This window comes from Botryllus schlosseri, chromosome 9 (genome assembly GCF_051294905.1).
Source record: "Botryllus schlosseri isolate E-star chromosome 9, Bs_hap1, whole genome shotgun sequence".
Lineage (NCBI taxonomy): Eukaryota > Metazoa > Chordata > Ascidiacea > Stolidobranchia > Styelidae > Botryllus > Botryllus schlosseri.
Genome location: NC_137244.1, coordinates 9521182 through 9542955, shown reverse-complemented (window position 1 = coordinate 9542955; position 21774 = coordinate 9521182). Strand labels below are relative to the sequence as shown.

Genomic DNA, 21774 nt, shown 5'->3' with positions numbered 1-21774 from the left:
TCAAATATACTTTAGACTTTACTTTATAACCAAGAACAATTCCTGTGATCGGTTCTATAACAAAACCGATTCCATATACTTGTTGACATGACCCCTTTTCTGTCGGGTATCATCATATGACAATCTGCCATTCGACGACGTTGTACTCTTACTCGAATTGTAGCCTATAGAATTTTCATTTCCCGCCGTCTTGAATTCAAGAAATCCAGCACAGATTATTTTGTTACGGAATTTTTTCTTCGATCGCAGTAGATTTTTTAAGGGGCTTCGCAGCATATCATCACTATAAACCATTTGTGCAGACAGACGGTTCACAACCAAACATTTTCTTTCCGTAGCGACTGTAGGCGGGATTTTGAAATAATGAACGCAAGAATTATCTCTATGTATGTATTGGCCTACCACCCCATCCGTTGTCTTTATCGCGCGGCGCGAATCGCGGACATTTCCAAGTTAATTTATGATAATTTTGCCAATAATAATGACAGGCTACATGTATATATTTATGAAACTTTGTTGTTTTCTGTCATCTCACGTCATCTGATGTACCAGTAGAGATTTTGGTATTGGTGTCTTTGAAAATTTAGCGCTGGTAGGTATTATTCATAAAAGTCATGTTCATACATGCGGTTCTCGCGGGTAAGATTCGACTTTATGTTTGGACATTAGGCAAAAGCACCAAAAATACCGCGATTTCCACCTCGACTTCGCTATATCATGCTATACGTCTCCAAATGTTTAATTAATGTTATTATTGCATTAGCATAGAAATACTGTTGAGGCAATTCCCCAGTTGCCCTATGCGACGAGACGCCAATGCTTGGATAAGTCGGTGCTAGTCTTCTCTTGACTAGAGCCCGACCGATATTGGATTTCTGAGCCGATACCGATAAGACCGATATCCAGTACCTCCACCGATAACCCCGATAGATAGATAGATAGATAGTCTTTTATTCGTCACATCAATAAACAAAGAAGTATACGAAACAAATATTGCAGTATAGACTGGGAGACGACGAGGGGCCGTTAGGCCTTCAGAGTCAGTCGCCACCCGTTTGGAGTGTTTGATGCGTGTAACATATATATTAAATCACACACATATACGTAGAGTCAACATTCAGTAAATATACGACTAACGACACGATATTAAGCCCTAATAAAGGTGTAATAAAGGATAACATTAGAACAAGCATTGCATAAAAGAAAAGAATCAACAGTACGTTTGGAATAAATAATTTTTATATTTTTTTTTAAACTGCCATGGTGGTAATGGTATCAGCTCTGTAGGGAGATCATTCCAAGTTTTCGCACCGACAAAATGTATACTATTGCGGGATGAAGATCGTGACAGGAGAGGCAGCGAAATAGAATTTCTCGATACCTGTCTAGTTTCATAACCATGAGTTTTCGCAAAAGTTGTAAAATGCGAAATAAAGTATGACCTGTTTGTGTGAAAGATGGTGTGCATCATCTTTGCCGTCTCGTACTGAATTAGGTCAGCAACTCTGAGTATACCATGACTTCGATATTCCGGGAGAATTCGTTGCCTGGGAGGCAATTTACTAATGACACGAAGAGCCTGGTTCTGGAGAGTTTTGATTTTTGTAAGGTTTGTTACATTTGTATGTCCCCAAATATTTATTGCATATTGAAGCTGAGATTGAAAAATAGCAAAATACACTGCGCACAGTACTTTTTGTGGCATAAGATATTTCAACCGTTGTAGCATGCCCGTAGCCCTTGACAATTTCGAGGTGACTGAGTCGATCTGAGGTTTCCATGACAATTTCGAATCGACAAGAATTCCAAGATAGCGAACGTGATCAGCTGGGTTAATGACAGTTTCATTGATTATTACAGAAAATGGATTGGTTTTTAGCGAATTGGAATTATTAAATAAGAGAAGTTGGGTTTTACTAGGGTTGATGGAAAGTTGATTACTTCTCATCCAATTACAGATCTTTGTCATTTCATTGGATGTCAATTCTTGCAAGGTCTGCAAGGATGTTGAGGATGCTGAGAAACAGGCATCATCAGCGAATAGTACGGTTTTCAGAGAGGAGACCTTGCTAACATCATTGATATATATAAGAAATAATAAAGGCCCCAGTACAGACCCCTGAGGGACGCCACAAGTTATAGTTGAGGGAGCGGAGATAGTACTATTGACATACACACATTGTCGGCGGTTTTTCAAGTAGTCAGATATAAGTTTCGAGGCAATACCACGTATGCCAAACTGAACAAGTTTTCTAATCAGTATCTGGTGGTTAACAGAGTCAAATGCTTTGCTGATATCTAAAAAAACACAGCATGATGGTTTTTTGTTATCCAGTGACTTGAAGTGTCTGGATGTCATGTCGGCTAGGGCCTGCGTAGTGCTTCTATTGGCTAAAAACCCGAATTGCTCATCGGATAATAGTGAATTTTTCATAACAAAGTCAATGATTCTACGGTAGAGTAGTCTTTCAAATGTAATGGCAATTGAGTTCAAAACTGAAATTGGTCTGTAGTTTCCAATTTCTAGCCTGTCATTCTTTTTGTAAACTGGTACAACCTTGGCTTGTTTGAGATGGTCTGGAAATATTCCATGATTGATTGAGAAGTTGAAAAATGTGCATAGATGTCTGGCAATAGCAGGTGCAATGAATTTGAGCAGTTTTGCCGGGATCGTATCAACGCCAGAGGATTTGCCGTTTTTAAGCGAGTGTATACTACACATGATTTCTGACTCATTGCAATCTTCTAAAAAGATAGAGTTGGGACAGGAGAAGGCATAGGAAATTTGTGTCATTGGATTGACAATAGGAGATGGGAGTTGTGCAGCTAGTACGGAACCAATTGAAGTGAAGTAATTATTAAAGCAGTTGGATATCTTGGTGGGGTCAGAGGTCAAGCTACCGTCACTGAGACATATTCAAATATTCAAATATTCAAAAGATGTGGAATCTAGCTCAAGGCCCATATTTAACACCTCAGAGCATTTATTTCAACAACTTTACAGCCATTGATATGCTTGAACATGAAATAAATGATTTAGGGGCTATAAAAATATATCATAAAAGCACCAATCCAGCAGTTGCAGATTACAGTTCACGAAGCACAATTTCTCGGCCCTTTCTCCAAGGAGTGAACTTCTGTGGTCTTCCATAAATGATGTATATAGTACTAAACACAGTCAGCAGTGTTTCACTTGGTACCATAGTTAGTGGCACAGCAAGAATTGGAAATCTTTCTTCATTGCCGTTCCACCGCTCCCTTGCAGGGGATCCTTCCTTCAAGGTTTCACTAAATATTGATATTCTTCTGGCAGTGCCCCTGGAGCCTTCAGCACATCATTAACAAATAGCTGAAGAGGATGAGCAAATCAACTCAAATTGCCCACGTCTGCAACTGCTCCACCCATCCCCTTGCCCTTAGGCCTTGACCATGACCAGCATTTCAACAATCAATTGATCAATAATAATTGGCCAATGTCATCATGGAATCAAACATTTTTGTAACAATTATTGGCTTTACGCCACGTTTGCTTGATTTTCTTGCCCTCTATGCTCGCATATTTCCTCTCATAGTGGCCCAGCAGGCCCCAGTCAGACGACTTCATACATTACTGGTATAATTAGCTCTGTTGGTCTTGGTACCGAACCAATAGCACTATCTTCAGAGAAAAGTTCCGACGCGACGCTTTTCTCTATCATCACGAGGGTCAGTCCAGCATGATTGAAGTTCTCATTTCTCTTACTGATTGAAATCTTCTGCAGACAACTATCCAATATCCATCCAGCTGCTCTCTGTCTTAATGTCTTCATGGTGATCGATTACTGTAGGGGGATTCCCACGAAGTCAGTGGGACATAACGGGGGTCAGTTATCTGTGATATATTTCAGATAGGCACGCCTACTGCCTGTATGCAGTATGCATTATATGCAGCTTGGCCATTTATTTTTATAATTTACCGTCCTCACGTCTTCTATCGACTACTCTGACTGCATGCCACCATGTTGTGACGTCACGAAAATGGCCGATATTTTTTTACCTTCAATGGCCGATACCGATATTTCTCTCCAAGCGTGATATCGACTCGATATTATCGGCGAGCCGATAATCGGTCGGGCTCTACTCTTGACCATTCGTTACTTTGCTATATGGTTATCATACGGAAGTAATAACACTCGCCATAATGGTCTTTTGTATCTATTGAAATATCCCATGACATAACCCTCACTACCGAACCCCTCCGCCAACCTTCGAGATAACTTCAACAGCTGTCCTATATGGAATCTGGAGTCCAGTCCTTTTTTTGGTATACTCTCTAGGCATCCCAATAAGCAATCTATACACTGCATGGCTTTTTGACCATCTTATTTGAAATAAGGTCACCATGACGAGCATATACACAAACATATGATTATATATCTGGTACATTTTGAATTGGCTACTGCCAAGTGCGACTTTTGTTAAATCAATTGCGATATGATAAGTTATCACACTAAAAATAAGTGCTTCTGCCAAAATAGCATATACTAATGTATCGAACCCTTGAGCGTAAACAGAAATAGCTTGCAAGCAGATTGTTTTGATACTAGCCGAAACCTATTAATCTGATGCAAATTATAACATTACAGCATTTATGATGTAACTGAGCTTTTTATTTTTTTCATATCTCCAAATCGGTGTATAGAAGACGTGAATCCACAACTCAACAATATTGATATAATGATTAATGTTGTTTTCTGCTATTCATTATGTAGTAGAGTTCAGTCCTACGTCACTCCTACCCCACTCACACCGAGGGTTACTGATAGAATGTATGGGAAAACTAATGAGATTTTAAAAATCAGCGCCGTACAAATTTGCCAAAAACAAAAACAAACATCAAGACGAACAAAAACTGCATCCGACTTTGTTACGTGTATCATATATGTGATTGAATGAACGCTTTGTAAGCTATATATGTGCTTTTATTTCACTGCAGGTGATATGAGCAAAAGTGAAGTGAACATCTACGAAGGATATGCTGGTATGTCGCTTGGGCAAGGAATCTGTGACTCTGGATACGAAGAAATAGAAGCGCCGGCAAATCATTATGAAAACATCGAAGAACATGCGGTTTACGAAGAAGTAATATTTAGTGATTGACATTTACCAACACCTGTAACTCTCATACTCGGGTCTAGCTAAGTCATACTGAAATAGCTATGAATTTACTTACACAAAGGATTATTGTCATATACTGTCTGCAACGAAATGGACTGATTTCTTCCGTGTTTCGACTTTCATTTTCCATATTTTTTCGGTAAGAAGAATCAATATTTTAGATCGTTCGTTCTGGATTAATCAATCTTAAAGTTGGAATTCAAAAGTTCAGTTACAGTTTATTATTAATTTCATCAGATCAGATCAAATAACCAGCCCAAGAATATGAAACAATCAAAAGATACAGGTACAGGACTATGACTAGTCTTTGAAATCAGAACACCCATTTCAGCTTGCGCCAGACGTTCTCAAACTATGGTACGAGAGTTATTTCGGTGGTTACGCGAGCAACCTCACTGTTCTGGTAATGTGGCAATTTTCTGCAACAGCGTTTTTTTTTCATTTATGGGACAAGCGAGAAATAAGTCCAAGCATACTAAATGCGGCGTTGAATGCTTTACATTGCTTCACTTACTGTTGTTAGCGAGGTGTTGCAAGCATATGCATTGCAATTGTGCACGATGAAGAACTAATTTCGTGGTCGACGAAACGTAATTCCCGCGTGTGGCTTTCCAAAACAGGTCCGAGGATAGAATTATTCTTGGAGAACCGTCACGCCGATCCGTCGCACGAAATAATGTTTGAAGATGTAGCCTGTAATTGCATAGTTTGTTGTCTTGTCTTTTCAATTACGTACATTTTATGTTGCATTATCATCAAGGAGTAGGCTTCGTCATTTATTTAGATAAGCTGAAACGGAACGGTAAGGTAGGCTTGAGAACCCCGTGTCCTAGAAGATATAAAGAAGAGCACACTGGATAAAGAAGAGACTAAAAAATCAAAACAGGAAATTGACAAGCAATGAAAACGAGCGGCCTGTGTCGGAAGGCGAGGTCGGTGTGTCAGATCGTAGTTCGTTAATCTTCCAAACTAGTATTCATCCACTAGTGTCGGCTTGAACCTTTTCTGGAATATTGCCATGCTCAGCGACTGACGTATTCCTGTTGCAGTATCATTCTACAGTTGTGGTCCGGCATACCCGATGGGGTTATGCGTTTTTATGCCGATCATGTGGTTGTTTCACAACGAGGATGAGGGTGTGTTTGTAATTATCGATTTTGGGTTCCGAAGTAATTAAGTCATTGAAATCCTTGAGGGGGTGACCTCAATGGAACTGATACATAAACCTTCCAAATTCTTGTTCCTACATATCTCATATGTTTAGGACATCATGCTCTGCGTGTAGCGACTTTTTGGACTGATAACCAAGTGTTACAGTGGGCATTTCATGTTAATTTAAGGGGGTTCAATAATTTAGTAGCCCTACTTGTATTCGCTAGATGGCGTATGCTTGACGACACTTCTTGTTTTAGAGTCTTTTTTCTGGATATAGCTGTCATAGGGTACTGTGTGTATCAATAGTAATTGGCCCACCGGACGTTCCGCACTGTATCTACTGGGGATGGTATGAACGTCTGAAAGGTTCAGGTTCGTGTGAACGCGAACCTTTTCGAAAGGTTCTGTGTGAACGCGAACGTGAACCTCATGACGTCACGTAACGTCATATTGCTAATTTTAACCCTACATTTCAGTGAAGTGGTAGCCTCTATTAATGTACACGATACCTAGCGACGACTCGGGCCACATAATGCCACAACGCTGAAGTACATATTGACGCCGAATGTATCAACTGAGGCAATCAAATGGTATAATAATCCCATAAAATCAATATCTTCTGTCGCTTTGCCAACAATTTCGACGAGGACTTGCAAGGGAATATAAGCTTATGCCTTAACGGTCTAGGCCAGACCGGACAAGCATTCGGAGTCTGAGTATTGCGCCGTAGGTATTGAGCAGAGTGTAAAACGGGTTTCTATACTTGCTACCGAGATTACCCATTATACAACAGTAGCCAACACCCCAATCGCACGGATTTGGTTTTTATGATACAATAAACATGAAATCAAGATTGACCCCGTACGTCTGCTAGAATTTATACATCAGACAACGATATCAACTTCATTGATTTGTTGAATAAGCATCACTCGCTGACTGCGTAGGCCTACATGTTGTGATTTCGCCCTTGATGTTGCGTGATTGCGGGTCGGGTCAAGCTCACAGCAGACAGTCACTGAATATTCGAGCGAACTTTTGTAACAAAGCAAGTAAAATATTTGAGATTGTCAAGGTGCAGATTGCAGGTGCATGCTCGTTTATTGTTGAATTTTATATGCTGCCAGCGCCATGCATATAGTGGCCCGCAGTTGAAATGCAATAAGAGTCAGCCAAAGTTGTTATATTGAAGTGAAAATTGGAATATCAGAAAAAGGTTCACAGTGCAGAACCTACCAAGGCTCGTTTGTGAACGTGAACCTCTAAATTTCTGAGGTTCACACACAGAACGCGAACGTGAACCTCACGTTCACACCATCCCTAGTATCTACCGATCTTGTTGGGTCAATATCTTATTCGTGCTACTGCTGTGTCGTATTATAACAGGGGTGACCAACCTTTTCGGCCAACGGGCCACTTGAGATTTACGAACCACTGCGCGGGCCACTTGAATGTTGATGACCTTTTATTGGTCGTCCGGTGGACGCGAACCGAATAAGCTAACGTTGAAAACTGTACCTATATTACTACGCATTAAAATTGATAACAACTATGTCATGCAAACACATCTTGCAATCATGTCTTGGTTGCGCGATTCGCGAAATATTTTCAAAGGTAATGAATGAATTCGATTAATAATATTGTTGCTTGCATATATTGCTGGTCCCCTTTGCATAGCCTACAGCTGGGTTCATTTGGCTAAGGACAGGATTATTCGGCACTTATAGCTATATAAATATCGAAGATCTCGGCGAACATGCGTACACACGCGAAGTCGCATGTTGGACGACACGCTCTCTCCTAACTGCGCATATAGTAAGACTCAATACTGTAAATTAATCATATTTTCAATTTTCAGTAGAGGCTCCAATACTAAAAGCAAGAAATCGTGTGACAGTAAATCGCCCGAAGCGCTAAGAAAAATTTCAAGTCAACTAAATTTGCTACGAAATATTTTACATGGTCACATACGAAGATCTACGAAAAATATGGCTGGCCCCTGGCTACGCCTATGCGTCAAAACTGATGTTTTAGTCACAACATCCGAAATTTCGCCGTCTGGCTAATCAAATTTTGGTTGGCTTTCGAGAATTATCTCGCGGGCCACACAAAACATTCTCGCGGGTCACATTTGGCCCGCGGGCCACGGGTTGGCCGCCCCTGTATTATAATTTGGATACAAGGAAATTCGATCAATTTGTAATTCACGCAATATAATGTTTCTACCGTACTTCCAGATCGCGTAAATTTACATCTGGAAACTTATTGGACTTTACGGCGCTGTCAGTTGGAAGGGAAGACAGCTTACATAGAATCATAAAGTCAGTTCGGCGACCGCAACAGTAGATACAGTTCAAGGTTCTGTCGTGGAGTAAATACAATCAAACGTCCGTTGGTGGAGTATTGGAATATACAGTTCAATGGCAGGAAGCGGAACAGTTTACTGCTCTTGCAGAGTAGAGATACCTATGAAAAGGCACGTAACATAATTCAAATAGATACGGCAACGACCAGGGCTTTGGAGCCGGAGCCGGAGCAAGGAGCCAGAGCCCCGGAGCCGTGCAATTTCACCGGAGCTGGAGCCGGAGCCGGAGCTCTACAGAGCAATCAGCCGGGGCCGCAGCCAAAGCTGGGGTCAGTTATTTTAGGAGTAGCTCCAGCTCCGACGTCAACCATATCTGCTGATTTCACATACTTCAACAGCAGGCCTTCGCGAAATTAAGAATCTTTGCCTCTTTGGCGCTACCTTTTCCGACTAACCATGTTCCTGGGGATTTAACAGCAGAGCAGTCATATGTTCAATGTTCAATTTTCATACATGAGCGACGAATCTCGGTATGCTAGAAATGCCTGGGAATATTGTGGGTATTCGGCATCAGACATGGGGTGATTACTTCATGAATGTAATCGATTGCGATTACGATTACTTCCGAATGGCGCGATTACGATTACGATTACGATTACAGCAAAATCAGGAAGCAGTCGATTACGATTACGATTATATTGGAAAAGTAATCACGATTACTCACGATTACATTTATTTTGCATTTTAGAAGTGATATTGAAAGACAATATATGGATTGCGCTGAAAGGGCCTAATGAGATAACAAACTTCCTTTAAAACAGATGCGTCATTTGCTTGTTACGTTATAATGTACCCATTGCCCATTTTTATAGAGGACGATTCATCGCACCCAACCAATTGCATGCTTGCCAGGTCCATGACTGCCGCACCCCAAATTTCCCAATATGGTGGGGAGCGAGCTCGGAGGGGACTCAAGAGTATTTCGTAAACCAACAAAAATTATAGAGTATTCTCGAAAGATTTAATTACCTTGAAAATTCTCTCTAGATAAGCTTGATTTTGGAATGCGCACGTCTCCCCCTCAATAAAAAAAGCATGCATAATTTATAGTAGGTTTGCATTTAAAACAAATGTAGACTAAAAAAAAAACTAAATTGTGTTTTTTTAAGTTGTAAAATTATGCCATAATTGTGTACATGCTTTCCACAATTACCACCCGATTTGGCCGACGTACTTCGATATGAGATGGTTGGAACCCCTCAAAATAGTCGGTTCAACAGTTATAGTACAGATATTTCGTCAGAGGAGCTATATTTACCCTATATTTTCAATTGTCAATGTCAATCCACATTGGTGACGTCAAGGCTTGAAAAAAAATAAAACACATGTTTTAAACAAGGGCATGTTGTAAACATGCTCGCTTTAAATTTATTTTGTTTTAAATGCAACCCTAATTTGTAGCAATAGGCATTTAGGTTCCAGTCAATACCGTGCCACGACACACCAAAAGACATATGCAATTTCGACCAACACGCGACTTCACGAAGTGTGCTACTAAAGAAAGACCTTGACCGAAACTTAGGGTACGTGTACTGTACATTGTCAAATGACCGCGCTGGGTGAGCGTGTCTTATAGTCCAGTCCTTCCAATCCGAGCCCACAATGCCAATGCCACCCGGACACCCACAGAGCATTAAAGACATGACAATTTGCGTGTACGTCTCACGAAAGTTTTTCTTTCAGTCTGCTACGTTAGGGATACAACAATATCTTTTGATTATATAACATACCGGAAATCACGAATTAGCAACATACACTAAAGTAATTAAAACAAGATAACAGACGTTATAATTATGAATTACGTGCCCCCAGCTCTACAGGTAAATCTGACTATCGGGGGGCAGAGAGAGAGAGAGAGGAATAAAAATTAATAATAATGTAATGCGATTACCAATGTTATTGACGAAATTCAGTCTTCAACTTGAAATTATCACCCTATGGGGGCCAAAGACTAACGTTCGGACTGGGGGACGAATAGCTGTTTTGGTCCTGATTCTAGCTACAACCCACGCTAACATGATATATAATCCCATAGCTATGGCGGCATAAGATCCCAATGTTGAGTAAAGAATTATGAAATAACGATTAGCGCATGTTTCAAGTAGAGTCATATGAGAATAAGATGAAGAGAACATAAAATTCTGCATTTAGCTTAATACAGAAAATGTACTGCAAGCTGCCGCTACGAGAAACGGCAAAAACAGCTCGGTTGTGATATATATCAGCAACTGTTGATTTTTATTACTTCGTTGTGGAACCCGTAATGTTATATTTGACGAGTACAAAATTTCAAATCTGTCCGGTGTACGTACGTACTACATAGGCCTACTGCACGCCAAGCACCAACGGTCAAACTGCGTTTGCATAACCAAACATCAATACACAAGTTACTTGGTAGAGTGGTGATTAATTATCCTGCTCCGGGGTATTGGCGTGTGGAACGGGTTGATAACCTGATATACAGCACGGCGGGTGTTCTTACAATCACACGAATGTACGTGACGTACATCGAATATCTATTTACTGTGGATACTTTTTACGCAATGACTAGCAAAGCTAATAGGCTACTTGTGACGTAATAATGAGCAATGGCATTTAAAAGTCAGACGTTTGTGTTATCATGAACCTGTAAAATACATCTTCCTCGTTCACGAATGTTCAGTTTATGTCATAGTCCTTGTACAAATAAAAAGTAATCGTTCTTTCACAAAGAAATCGATTAGATATGGGAAGTAGTCGATTACGATTACGATTACTTCGGAATTTTTTCGAATGTAATCGATTTCGATTACGATTACTTGAAAATGCTGTAATCGTCGTAATCGATTACGATTACTAATCGCGATTACCCCATGTCTGTTCGGCATACCCGCAATTTCATCATCAGCACAACCTTGTTGGTCAATTGTACGGTTCACAAATAATGATCACTATGTATTACGCGAAATGGGACAGAGGATAAAAACGTGATTTTGTTGCACATGTCGATATGACGAGCACGCGCCGAGAAATTCCATCTCATCGTTGTTCTGAATCGGATAGCAAATACTCGTTCTCTCGCGATAGTTTTTTAATCGGTCCGCGAAATTGGACAGTGTTATTGTGCATGCAACTATGCATGCGAATTGGAATTAATTACTGCGCATCATCGTCATTCACTCCAGTAAGGATTTTCGAGCGTAAATAGAGGATAGCAGAAGAGTAGCCCAAAACGCCGTTAAAGTCACCAAACTTTTGGCGCTGTACGAGCTACTCAATGCGATGTCAGAACCCCGCGGTGTTTTATGTTGGAGACAAATTACTGATTTGATACGCGATTTCCAATTTGTAATCCTCTGTTTCGTGTATTCATTCTTGATGTCTGCTGGATACTCTAGTATTCCGGAATTATCGCGCACTGAGACTTGTAAATGTGCATAGTTTAATTCGTTACGGGCACGGCGCAGTGTTTAATTCGATTATTCGATTCGTTTCAACGGAAAAATGTGCCCGTGATATGTATGAGTCAGACATGGGGTGATTACTTTATGAATGTAATCGATTGCGATTACGATTACTTCGGAATCACGCCATTACGATTACGATTACGATTACAGCAAAATCAGGAAGTAGTCGATTACGATTACGATTACATTGAAAAAGTAATCACGATTACTCACGATTACATTTGTTTTGCTTAGGACTATAATGTTAAATGATATATGGGAAGACAATACAAGGATTGCGATGAAAAGGCTTAATGAGATATCAACTTTCTTCATCATGCGTCATTTGCTTAATAAGTCATAATACATCAATTGCCCAACTTTATAGATAGTGGATGATTTATCGCATCCAACGATTTGCATTATTGCCAGGTCTTTACCTGCCGCGCCCCAAATTCCTTAATAGAGTGGGGAGCGTGCTCGAAGGGGACTCGAAAATATTTCGTAAACCAACATATATTATAGAGCAGTTTCGAGAATTTAATTAATTCTTGTAAATGTTTTTCGAGCTTTGCGATTCATATATCTCTAGTACAGGGGTCACCAACGCGGACCAAATGAGTCGCCCGCGGTCTCTGTAGTAGTGGTGGCTTTTGGGGTGGGCGAGGTGGGTGGTCGCCAGGGGGGATGGCCGAAGGGCTCCCCTATTTGGATTATGCGCGTTTTTCAAGGATAATAACGAATAAACATGGAAATCCGTGTAAGGCAAGAATAGGATTCCGTACAGATGTGTCAATCATCATCAAATCTCTGCATTTGTTAGAAAAGTACCATATCCCGATAATCATCGCGTCTCTGCATGCGGTAGAATTACTTTGTTTTAATGTCGTGTATCTTTGCACACATGAAAAAATAGACATGGCCGATTCCAGCACCTGGCCAAACCTTGATAGATAGATAATAATAACAGATGCGAAAGAGGGGGCTGGGGGGCGAAGCCCCCGATAAGTTACGGATAGATACTTATAGGGGGGCCCCCGGTAAGTCTCGCCCAGCCACCCCCCTCCCGTTCGTATGGCCACCACTGCGCTGTAGCAAATATCCAAATGAAAGATTTGATAGTTGAAGCTCGTTTCATATGATCAGCAGTTAAACATGATGGGTCGGCCGACGCCAAGGAATATACGAACGCAGTCGCTCGGGGCATTGCTTGTCTTCGCCCACGCGGCGGCTCAACGGGAATCTATATAGTTAATATTCTCGAGTCTAGACGCGGAGATCGGCGCTTCTGCGCGCACTGCAGCAACGCAACTGAACTTATAGGGGCTGGTGTGACTCCCTGCGAGTGAGCGTTTTTTTCTTGGTAAGGGGCGGAAACCCGGCCCAGTGCTCTGATTGTCTTACTCTAAGTGAAGAAATCCAACTGAACATGGATAAACGACGGGAGTACGAGGTTACCCGTCGGTCGTCGCAATAATCAGTACACATTACACAAGAAGTAGCTTTTTGTTTCAAAACCCCTGCTCCAGTAGATAGCTGGGTTCTAAATGCATACCTCTTCCCCTCAAGAAAAAACATACATAGGCTATATTTTATGGGAACAGGCATTTCGTAGCCGGTCATTACCGCGCCACGATCCCACAACACACCCAAACACATATGCAGTTTCGGCCAACACGCAACTCCACGGGATGTGATACTAAAGAAATACCTTGGCTGAAACTTAGGGTATTCGTCCATTGTCAATAGCCGCGCTGAGTGGGCGGGACTAATGACTCCTGTCCTTCCAATCTGGGCCCACAATGCAAATGTCACCCGGCGCATCCAATTACCAATATTATTGACGAAATTCACTTTTGAAAATTGACCAACGGTTGGACAGGGGAATTGCTGTTTTGGCTGAATTGCTGATTCTAGCTACAACCCACGTTAACATGTCAGGCTGTATAAGCGGTTGGTTATTGCGGCAGGTCCAAATGCTAAGTAAAGAACTGTGAAATAACGATTGACGCCCGTTTCAAGTAGTTATATGAGAATAAGATATGGCTAACATAAAAATTCTGCCTTCAACTTAATACATATACAGCGAGCTGCTGTTACGAGAAACGGCTAAGCACGGCTCGGTTATGATATATATCAGCAGCTGTTTATTTGTAATGCTTCGTTGTGGAAACTGCAATGTCTTATTCGACGAGTACAAAATTCCGAATCTTCGTCAGGTGCACGTGCGTACTGCAGCAATTAGAGCTTATTGTCTCTGATGATCTGTATAAAAGTACAGCTAACCAATCGTTTTGGTGCTCGGCTATGCAATACTCATCTCGAGAAGCTGTTGCCTTGGTTGAAGTTCTTCGTACCAGATATATGCTCAATACAATGGTTTATTCGACGTTGATGCAGTAGTAGCGTATAGAGTCTCAATCATAATAAAAGGTAATCCTCTAACACAGGGGTGGGCAAACTACGGCCCGCGGGCCGCATGCGGCCCGCAACACCGTTCTGTGCGGCCCGCGAGAGTCTACAGAAACTTATTAAAATTATTGATAAAATGCGTATTAAAAATCGACTTTAATGGAGGGACTTCATTAAACTTTTTCTTATTATATATCACCATGATAATTCTAACGCAGGGGGTGCTCCCCACTTGGGGGGGCGAAGCTGAGCTCAACTGAAAATTTTTTTTCGCGCTCCGCGCGATTTGCTACCAATTCATAATTATTGCTCTGTATTTAGTCTGAATTTCATATTTAAACATCTCTCATCTCAACTCGTAACCTTCCAGGCCATCAAACTATCCGTTAGGTTTGCTAGCATCCTGGTTGCGCTTTGTGATATGCCGATAAGGGGGCGCGAAATCGTTCACCATCATGAGAAGGGGGCCGTGTCTTAAAAAGTTTGATAACCACTGTTCCAAAGGTAAATACTTCCGATATTATTTTTTGATGTTTAATTTCTGGCGCGACAGCCTGATCTTAAGGCCCACGCAGTTCGAAAGATTTCAACTGCTAAACATCACAGAAATCCTAAACGAGATTGACATAATTCGGATCGCGAGTTTGATTTCAGATTGGCCACACCAGTTTTAATAATTTCAGTGATATGCTTATAAAAACGATTCGCGATGTCTTAGTTAGATTCTTTCTCTGTATGCGTATGATTTGGGTATTTATATTTTATCTACACATAGTAGAAGCGTGTTAGAAGCTAACATGGTTATGATGCCGTCAGCATTATGTGTCGTGGATATGATCCAAAAGTGGAATTAGTAAATCTATGAACAGATCGCTGCTAACAGAAGAATCCGGACAACCGACTTTCATCTCTATAGTTTTGACAAATTGGTTATTGTGCTCGACCAGCCTATGAAATCTCGCCACTGTTTCTGACGCGTGTAAGATATCATCAAAGCAATGTTTGGTTTGTTTCAAATCAGCATATATATTATCTCCTCACTATATAATCAAATACCACTATTGCATTTTAGCTTGTGGTCCCAATTTTATATAGTGCGGCCCGCGAATGGATTCAAATGTTGAATGCGGCCCGCTGGCTCAAAAGTTTGCCCACCCCTGCTCTAACACGTGTTACATACACTTATATAGAAGTCTCGAGCAATCACAAGAAGAAGTAGTTTCCTATCCGAGACATAGTGAAATATCATGGGCGAGTGATCACAGCGGAATAGCTGCATTATTTCTACTCGAAAAGGGAATTAATTAGGAATAATTAAGGAAAAAGCCAATTAGATTATACGACCATGAATGACAAAATCGATTTACTATGTCTAATACAAATTTGGTACATAAAGGTCACCCCGTCCCCCATTAAAAAAGGAAATCGGATAGTAACAATCACGAGTAAAGACTTTTAATTTCAACGACCCTTTAAGTAATTAGGCTACATGAAATGTTATCCAACAAACTATAATGAACTAGGCCTATACAGTTTCGGTTTAAGTATGAGAAGTTGCAAGAGCAAGGTTTTATACTGCTTTTCTAATATACAAGTTATCCTAAATTGGAATAACATAAAACAATGTAGTCCTAAGCAATTAGTAAGCCTAAACAATTACAAATACATCCACGTGACAGCCCAAATCATCATGAGTGGTACCGCCGCTGTTCACGTGAAGGCAAAATTAACTTCAGTGTGTGGCCGGTATATATACAATAGTGGCCAGTTCAATCATTGCAATATCTCGGTCGATATTGTGACTTAGAGTAACCAACATACTCAAGTCCGCGTAAACTTCAGTTCCGGGCCGTGGCCCATATGCACAAGTGTGTTCCTGGTCAGTGAATTTCGTACAAATCTCGATCGATAATGTACATGTGTTTCCGGCGTACAACTGTTACTCAACTCATGTGTACCTGCACTGTTGTGCACGTGCAGGTTTCTTGTGGGGTCTGGCATCGTCTCGGTTTGTAAGAACTGCGTAATTTTCGGCTGCGATTCATCGTTTGTCTGATTGACTTCAGCTCACTTGGACGCTGTGCGGGGTCGAAGATTCGACGTGGCTACGTACGCGTGTTGGCGCTGTCGGGTCGGCCAATGGTCACAGAAGTGGTTATCTTCGGTGTCGTTTCGTCGGTGGAATAGCAGCGAACTGTTGCTGTCAATTGTTGCAGTGTGACTGCACGTGGTGTCAGAATCGTCCCGAGAATATTGCCAGGTCGTTGTTGAATTGGTCGAAAGCGTTTTGATGACGTCGCACACATGAGTAGAGCTTGGTACGCCGGAACGCGGAAGCGTGGACGACGGACACGAATAATTCGTCAATTCTGTAAAAAACTCACGACAGCATGACGAAGAAAGGGAATATACTAGCACGATTACAACTAGCGCAAGATAACAATACAGCATGAAATAAACACAAAGCCTATCGATAAGTAACCAGTCTGAGAAGGCACCGAATTTAGCCAGGTGTCAACAATATCAGAAACTATTAAAGAAATATAAGGCACGCTGTCCCTACAGCGTTGCAAGCAAGGGGTCAATCTCTGGTGACTGCAGAAAAAATGTAAGCAGACGAGCAAAAAAAAATTTCTGCACGTGATAGAAGTAAATGCAAAATGTACAGGAAGTCTGCTAACTAGCGAACTCCTTGATGTAAGTCATACATGTCTGTTAAATTGCGATCCAAGTAATAAATTCCCGGTGCGGCCGGGGTCATGGTTTGCGTAATCTTGACAGCGGGGGTGCGATTGATAGTTACTGCTGAGTTTTGTAAAGATAATTCCAAACAACTCACCTCATTTCAACCGACACGCAAGGAGTTACGGAATAGATGCTCTGCTCACGAGGCATGGCGTAATTGAAAACAATTCAAAGATTTAATATATATGTCAGTCAGCAATGGAATTATCAGCCAAACACACATTGATCACAAGTCAATCAACTCTCCAGAAAGGATAAAGCAGCGCGTTATGGCGTTGTACAGAATTGATATTAGTTGGTTATCGGGTCATTATAAGACTGTTAAAGAACGTAAAAATGATTCAAACTTGAAAGATACGTTATGAGCCAGTTCAATGGTAGTTTGTTCAAATTTATATCGAAACTGAAATTAAATGGGTGTGTATTGTGTAAGCATAAGCACGCGATGCCGTGAAACATAAAAGTAGGGTAGCATTAGTAAGCTATCAATGAAATAAGCTGAATGATAGAAATAATAATAAAAAGCAGATACGAAAGCTAAATCGTACTACACATGCTACAAGCACGGCCTCGGTAATTAAAAATAGTCCCGAAGACGTGTCATATTTCAATCTTGCACGCTTATACAGTAACGTGTAACCTGTGGAGCAAAACGCAGAAAAAAAATCAAACAGGAAGTCTTGCCCTATTACGTCAGGCCAACAAGCAAACCAGATAGCGTTTATGAGTGGCGGAATATGTGCCACGTGCGCAAGGTCTGGCGCGTAATCGCAAGCAATTTAATGATATATTAGAAATGTAAGTGAGTAATTACAATATCTGTCAAACTCACATTGATCAATGCGTGATGTTATCATACAGAGCAGAGTACTCTGTTATGTGTCTGCGATGATATGAAAGCTGAAATCCATATGAAATCACGTTTTGAAATGCCGTCAGACTACCATTACTCAATGTGGAGTTACGAATGGGTTCATTGAATGAAAGATGCGTCATTATCAGGCCTGTTTATTTTTGGATATTGGGTTTTATTTTTGGAGATTCTCCAAAAATAAGATTTGAAAACATCCAAAAATAAAGATTTATTTGGATGATGTTTTTTCAAGTTTTTCAGTGAAATAAACAAGTCAGAGCAATGTAAACGACCAGAAAACTCATAAAAGCACACAAAAACAGCATCTATGTGTGGGAGGGGGTCACCGAAACGCTAAAACTACTTCCACTCAATCCACTTCACGTTTCTGCTGACCTTGCCCCTCCGCCTTTGTACTCCTATATATATAAGTTTCACAGCGCGACACGTAGACAAGACGGGAAGGCAGCTTGAGTGAGGCAAAGGGGACGGCGAAATCATATACCGCCACCTCTGTCACAATCACTTCGTTCACACGATGATGGGACTGATCTGCTGATGCTTCAGTCGGCAACACAACCTGATCCAGTAGATGGAAAGTGCGCACCCCATGTTTGTTGACGCTCTTTTATTGTCAATGAAGAAGGTGGCCTCTTGGTTGACTGGAAACCGTACCAGACTCCTTGATGTTATGGATGAAAACAGTGCGGCGTGTGCACCTTCGCTGCAGTGGTGGATCCATCTGATCGTTCTCGATCGCATGGTCACTTTCTCACAGAGCTGAGCACCACCGTCACGAAGCTTCATGGTCTTGACGTTCTGATCATGGAGCAGCAGGAGCTCATGCGCCAGGTCGAACGCCTTCGAGCTCTGTGTCCAGGGGAGGACTGGAACAACGAGGACCGCCACAAGGTTATTTCTGGTCAGAGGGTGTTGGGCTGTCAAGTTCAATGAGGCACGCAACTTCGTGGAGGATCCAAGGTTTCAAGCGCATTACTGACGAGCGCTTTTCTGGAGCAAAGGCTTTGAAGACTGGAGAGTTTGAAGAGTTAGACATTCCTCCATTTTTGGACCCCTAACCTCGATATTTCCCACGATTGCGACGTTCGGGGCCGATATCTCGAAAATCAAGTGGGAGGAGGGTCTCGGCAGGGCGTCTCGCACTGATTCATATTCTTTAGAAGGCATTCTCCAGGCCAAAGACTAAATTTGTGAAGAATGTATTGGAAAGTTAGATCAAGATCACTGATGATATCCATGTGATGGAGGACTTGAATACATGATAATAACATATTTTTGGTGGATTTTTTCAGTAGTAATAGGGCTCAAAACACCTTTATTTCTTATTTTTGGAGATTCTCCAAAAATAAAATTAGAAAACATCCAAAAATAAGCTATTTTTGTTATTTTTGGAGAAATCCAAAAATAAACAGGCCTGGTCATTATGGACGATCGGTAAAAGTACAATATTCGGGCAAATTAGCATAATCCGGTTAGACACATTAATGGTGGAACCGAATGATGATTTATGGCTATTATGCTGAACAAGAAATCTGTATAGCGAAATTACACTTCCTTGCTAAAAGTTACGAAATTTTAAGAAACCGTTGGGTTTAGACAGCGGAACCTGAACGTGGCGATATAGCGTGTGCCGTATTAATATCGAAAGCTGAAATTCACATACGCGTTATGTGATAAAGGTATCCGTTCACGAATTGAAAAAAACGATTTCCGTAACTAGCCTATTCCATAATATCCACGTGTCCGTTATCTATGAATCCAAACCAATGTACGCAGTTCAGTTATATCATCTGACCGAACAAGATATGTCATATTTATACCTAAATTTATAACAGGTCTTGCGCTGAGTACGTTGCATTGCGGCGTTCACAATGTTGACTACGAATTCACCGATTACACCTAAATAGCGGAGGCCATTATAGCTAAGTACTCATGATACGCGTTGTATCGCATAAAAATGCTTTTCGACATAACATTCAAATGTACTTAAAATCAGACACGAGGTTGCGGTACTGTTCAAAAGTTTTATCGTGTAAACCAGGAGATTCGCTAAAAGAAGACGCATTCAGCCCCGTCTCGTTCAAACTGCCCGCAGATTGTTTAGAGCAAAAACTTTATGCCCCAACCTTACAGCGAATTGGAACATCTTAAAATCCATTAACCATAAGTATACCAGATATTACATCCAAATACATACAGTCACTCCGGTTCACACTCACGCGCATAACGAAATCACAGTCGCCGATTTCCCGCATCTAATCCCCAAATACATCTGGGTGTGGCCGTATAAATTGCATAATTATCGGTGATTCTTCTCAAGCACATGTGGGACAAATCCATTATTTGCGTATGGTAATCCCATAATATTGGGCTTAACGAATTCTACAACTGTGGGATAAGTTCATTATATTTGTACACATGATACTCCCTATATTAACGAATTCAAGCAAAAGCTACCCAAGATCTGATTACATTCGTCCATATCTTAGCGTAATATATTGGTTTGAAAAATCATAGATTAGTGATTACTGGAAGCGGGTATCGAATGTAATGCGCTCATATATTTATTCCTCTCAGAAAAACCAGCGTCGGCTCGCTGGGCAATGGCCAACATTTCCAGTATGCTAGTATGTAATATGCAGTACATGTAGTATGTAATGCACTTCATTTGGTTCACAACCCAAGTCATTCGCCTTTGCACGTAAATCATATATTGTCTCAGAGAAGCTGAGCTATCATTTACTGACGACGCGACACAATTTTGAACGGCATGGCGATTTGATTCTTGCGGTGTCATGTAACTATGTGGTGCGGCAATCTGCGCTGATCGCCTGAGCTGACGGGAGAAAATGGCGGCGTTATTTTGACCAATTTTAGCACTTAGATCAACTCGATCTTCGCCTAAATACTTAGGCTCGTTTTCAACAGCGCTGATAGGAAAAGCGTGCCTAATACTTTCGTCGGCAATACCGGGTAAAGCAGCTTCTTGCTTAACATCTTTAGCGTGACCGATTTCAGAGTTAGATTCGGTTTCCTTATCAGCAACTGATTTCTCATTATCATTACTCGCCATTTAGACACTTATAAGTGACATTTGTCTATGGCAATATTGAATATGCAACGACAATATAACAATAACACTCAAAAAATCACTAACACCTACACAGTCATAGGGTCTGCTGTCGTGAAGTTTTCAACAGAAATCGACAATTAAAACGTGTACCGTGTTCGTCCGTGAATAATGTCCTTGTCGTTGATAGCAAAAACGTCAGTCCCAGTATTGAAGTTGTATATCTCACGACTGTTCTCGGGGCCCATGCAGCAATTAGAGCTTATTGTCTCTGATGATCTGTATAAAAGTACAGCTAACCAATCGTTTTGGTGCTCGGCTATGCAATACTCATCTCGAGAAGCTTTTGCCTTGGGTGAAGTTCTTCGTACCAGACATATGCTCAATACAATGGTTTATTCGACGTTGATGCAGTAGTAGCGTATAGAGTCTCAATCATAATAAAAGGTAATCCTCTAACACGTGTTACATACACTTATATAGAAGTCTCGAGTAATCACAAGAAGAAGTAGTTTCCTATCCGAGACATAGTGAAATATCATGGGCGAGTGATCACAGCGGAATAGCTGCAGTA

At 41.0% G+C, this 21774-nt stretch overlaps 1 protein-coding gene and 1 long non-coding RNA gene across 2 annotated transcripts in view; one reads left to right on the top strand and one right to left on the bottom strand.

Annotated features, from left to right (window-relative positions):
* Window positions 1–5139, top strand: part of LOC145446609 (uncharacterized) — a 122227-nt gene extending 117088 nt beyond the window's left edge. The window contains exon 10 of the mRNA XM_080324954.1: window positions 4976–5139. Within this exon, the coding sequence (XP_080181080.1) occupies window positions 4976–5139 (164 nt within the window). The remainder of the gene's footprint in view (window positions 1–4975) is intronic.
* Window positions 5140–16122: 10983 nt separating this feature from the next.
* Window positions 16123–21774, bottom strand: LOC145446785 (uncharacterized). Its single transcript, XR_013917348.1, has 2 exons — window positions 19560–21774; window positions 16123–18260 (listed from the first exon to the last, which is right to left on the bottom strand). It is a non-coding gene; the product is annotated as an uncharacterized LOC145446785 (long non-coding RNA).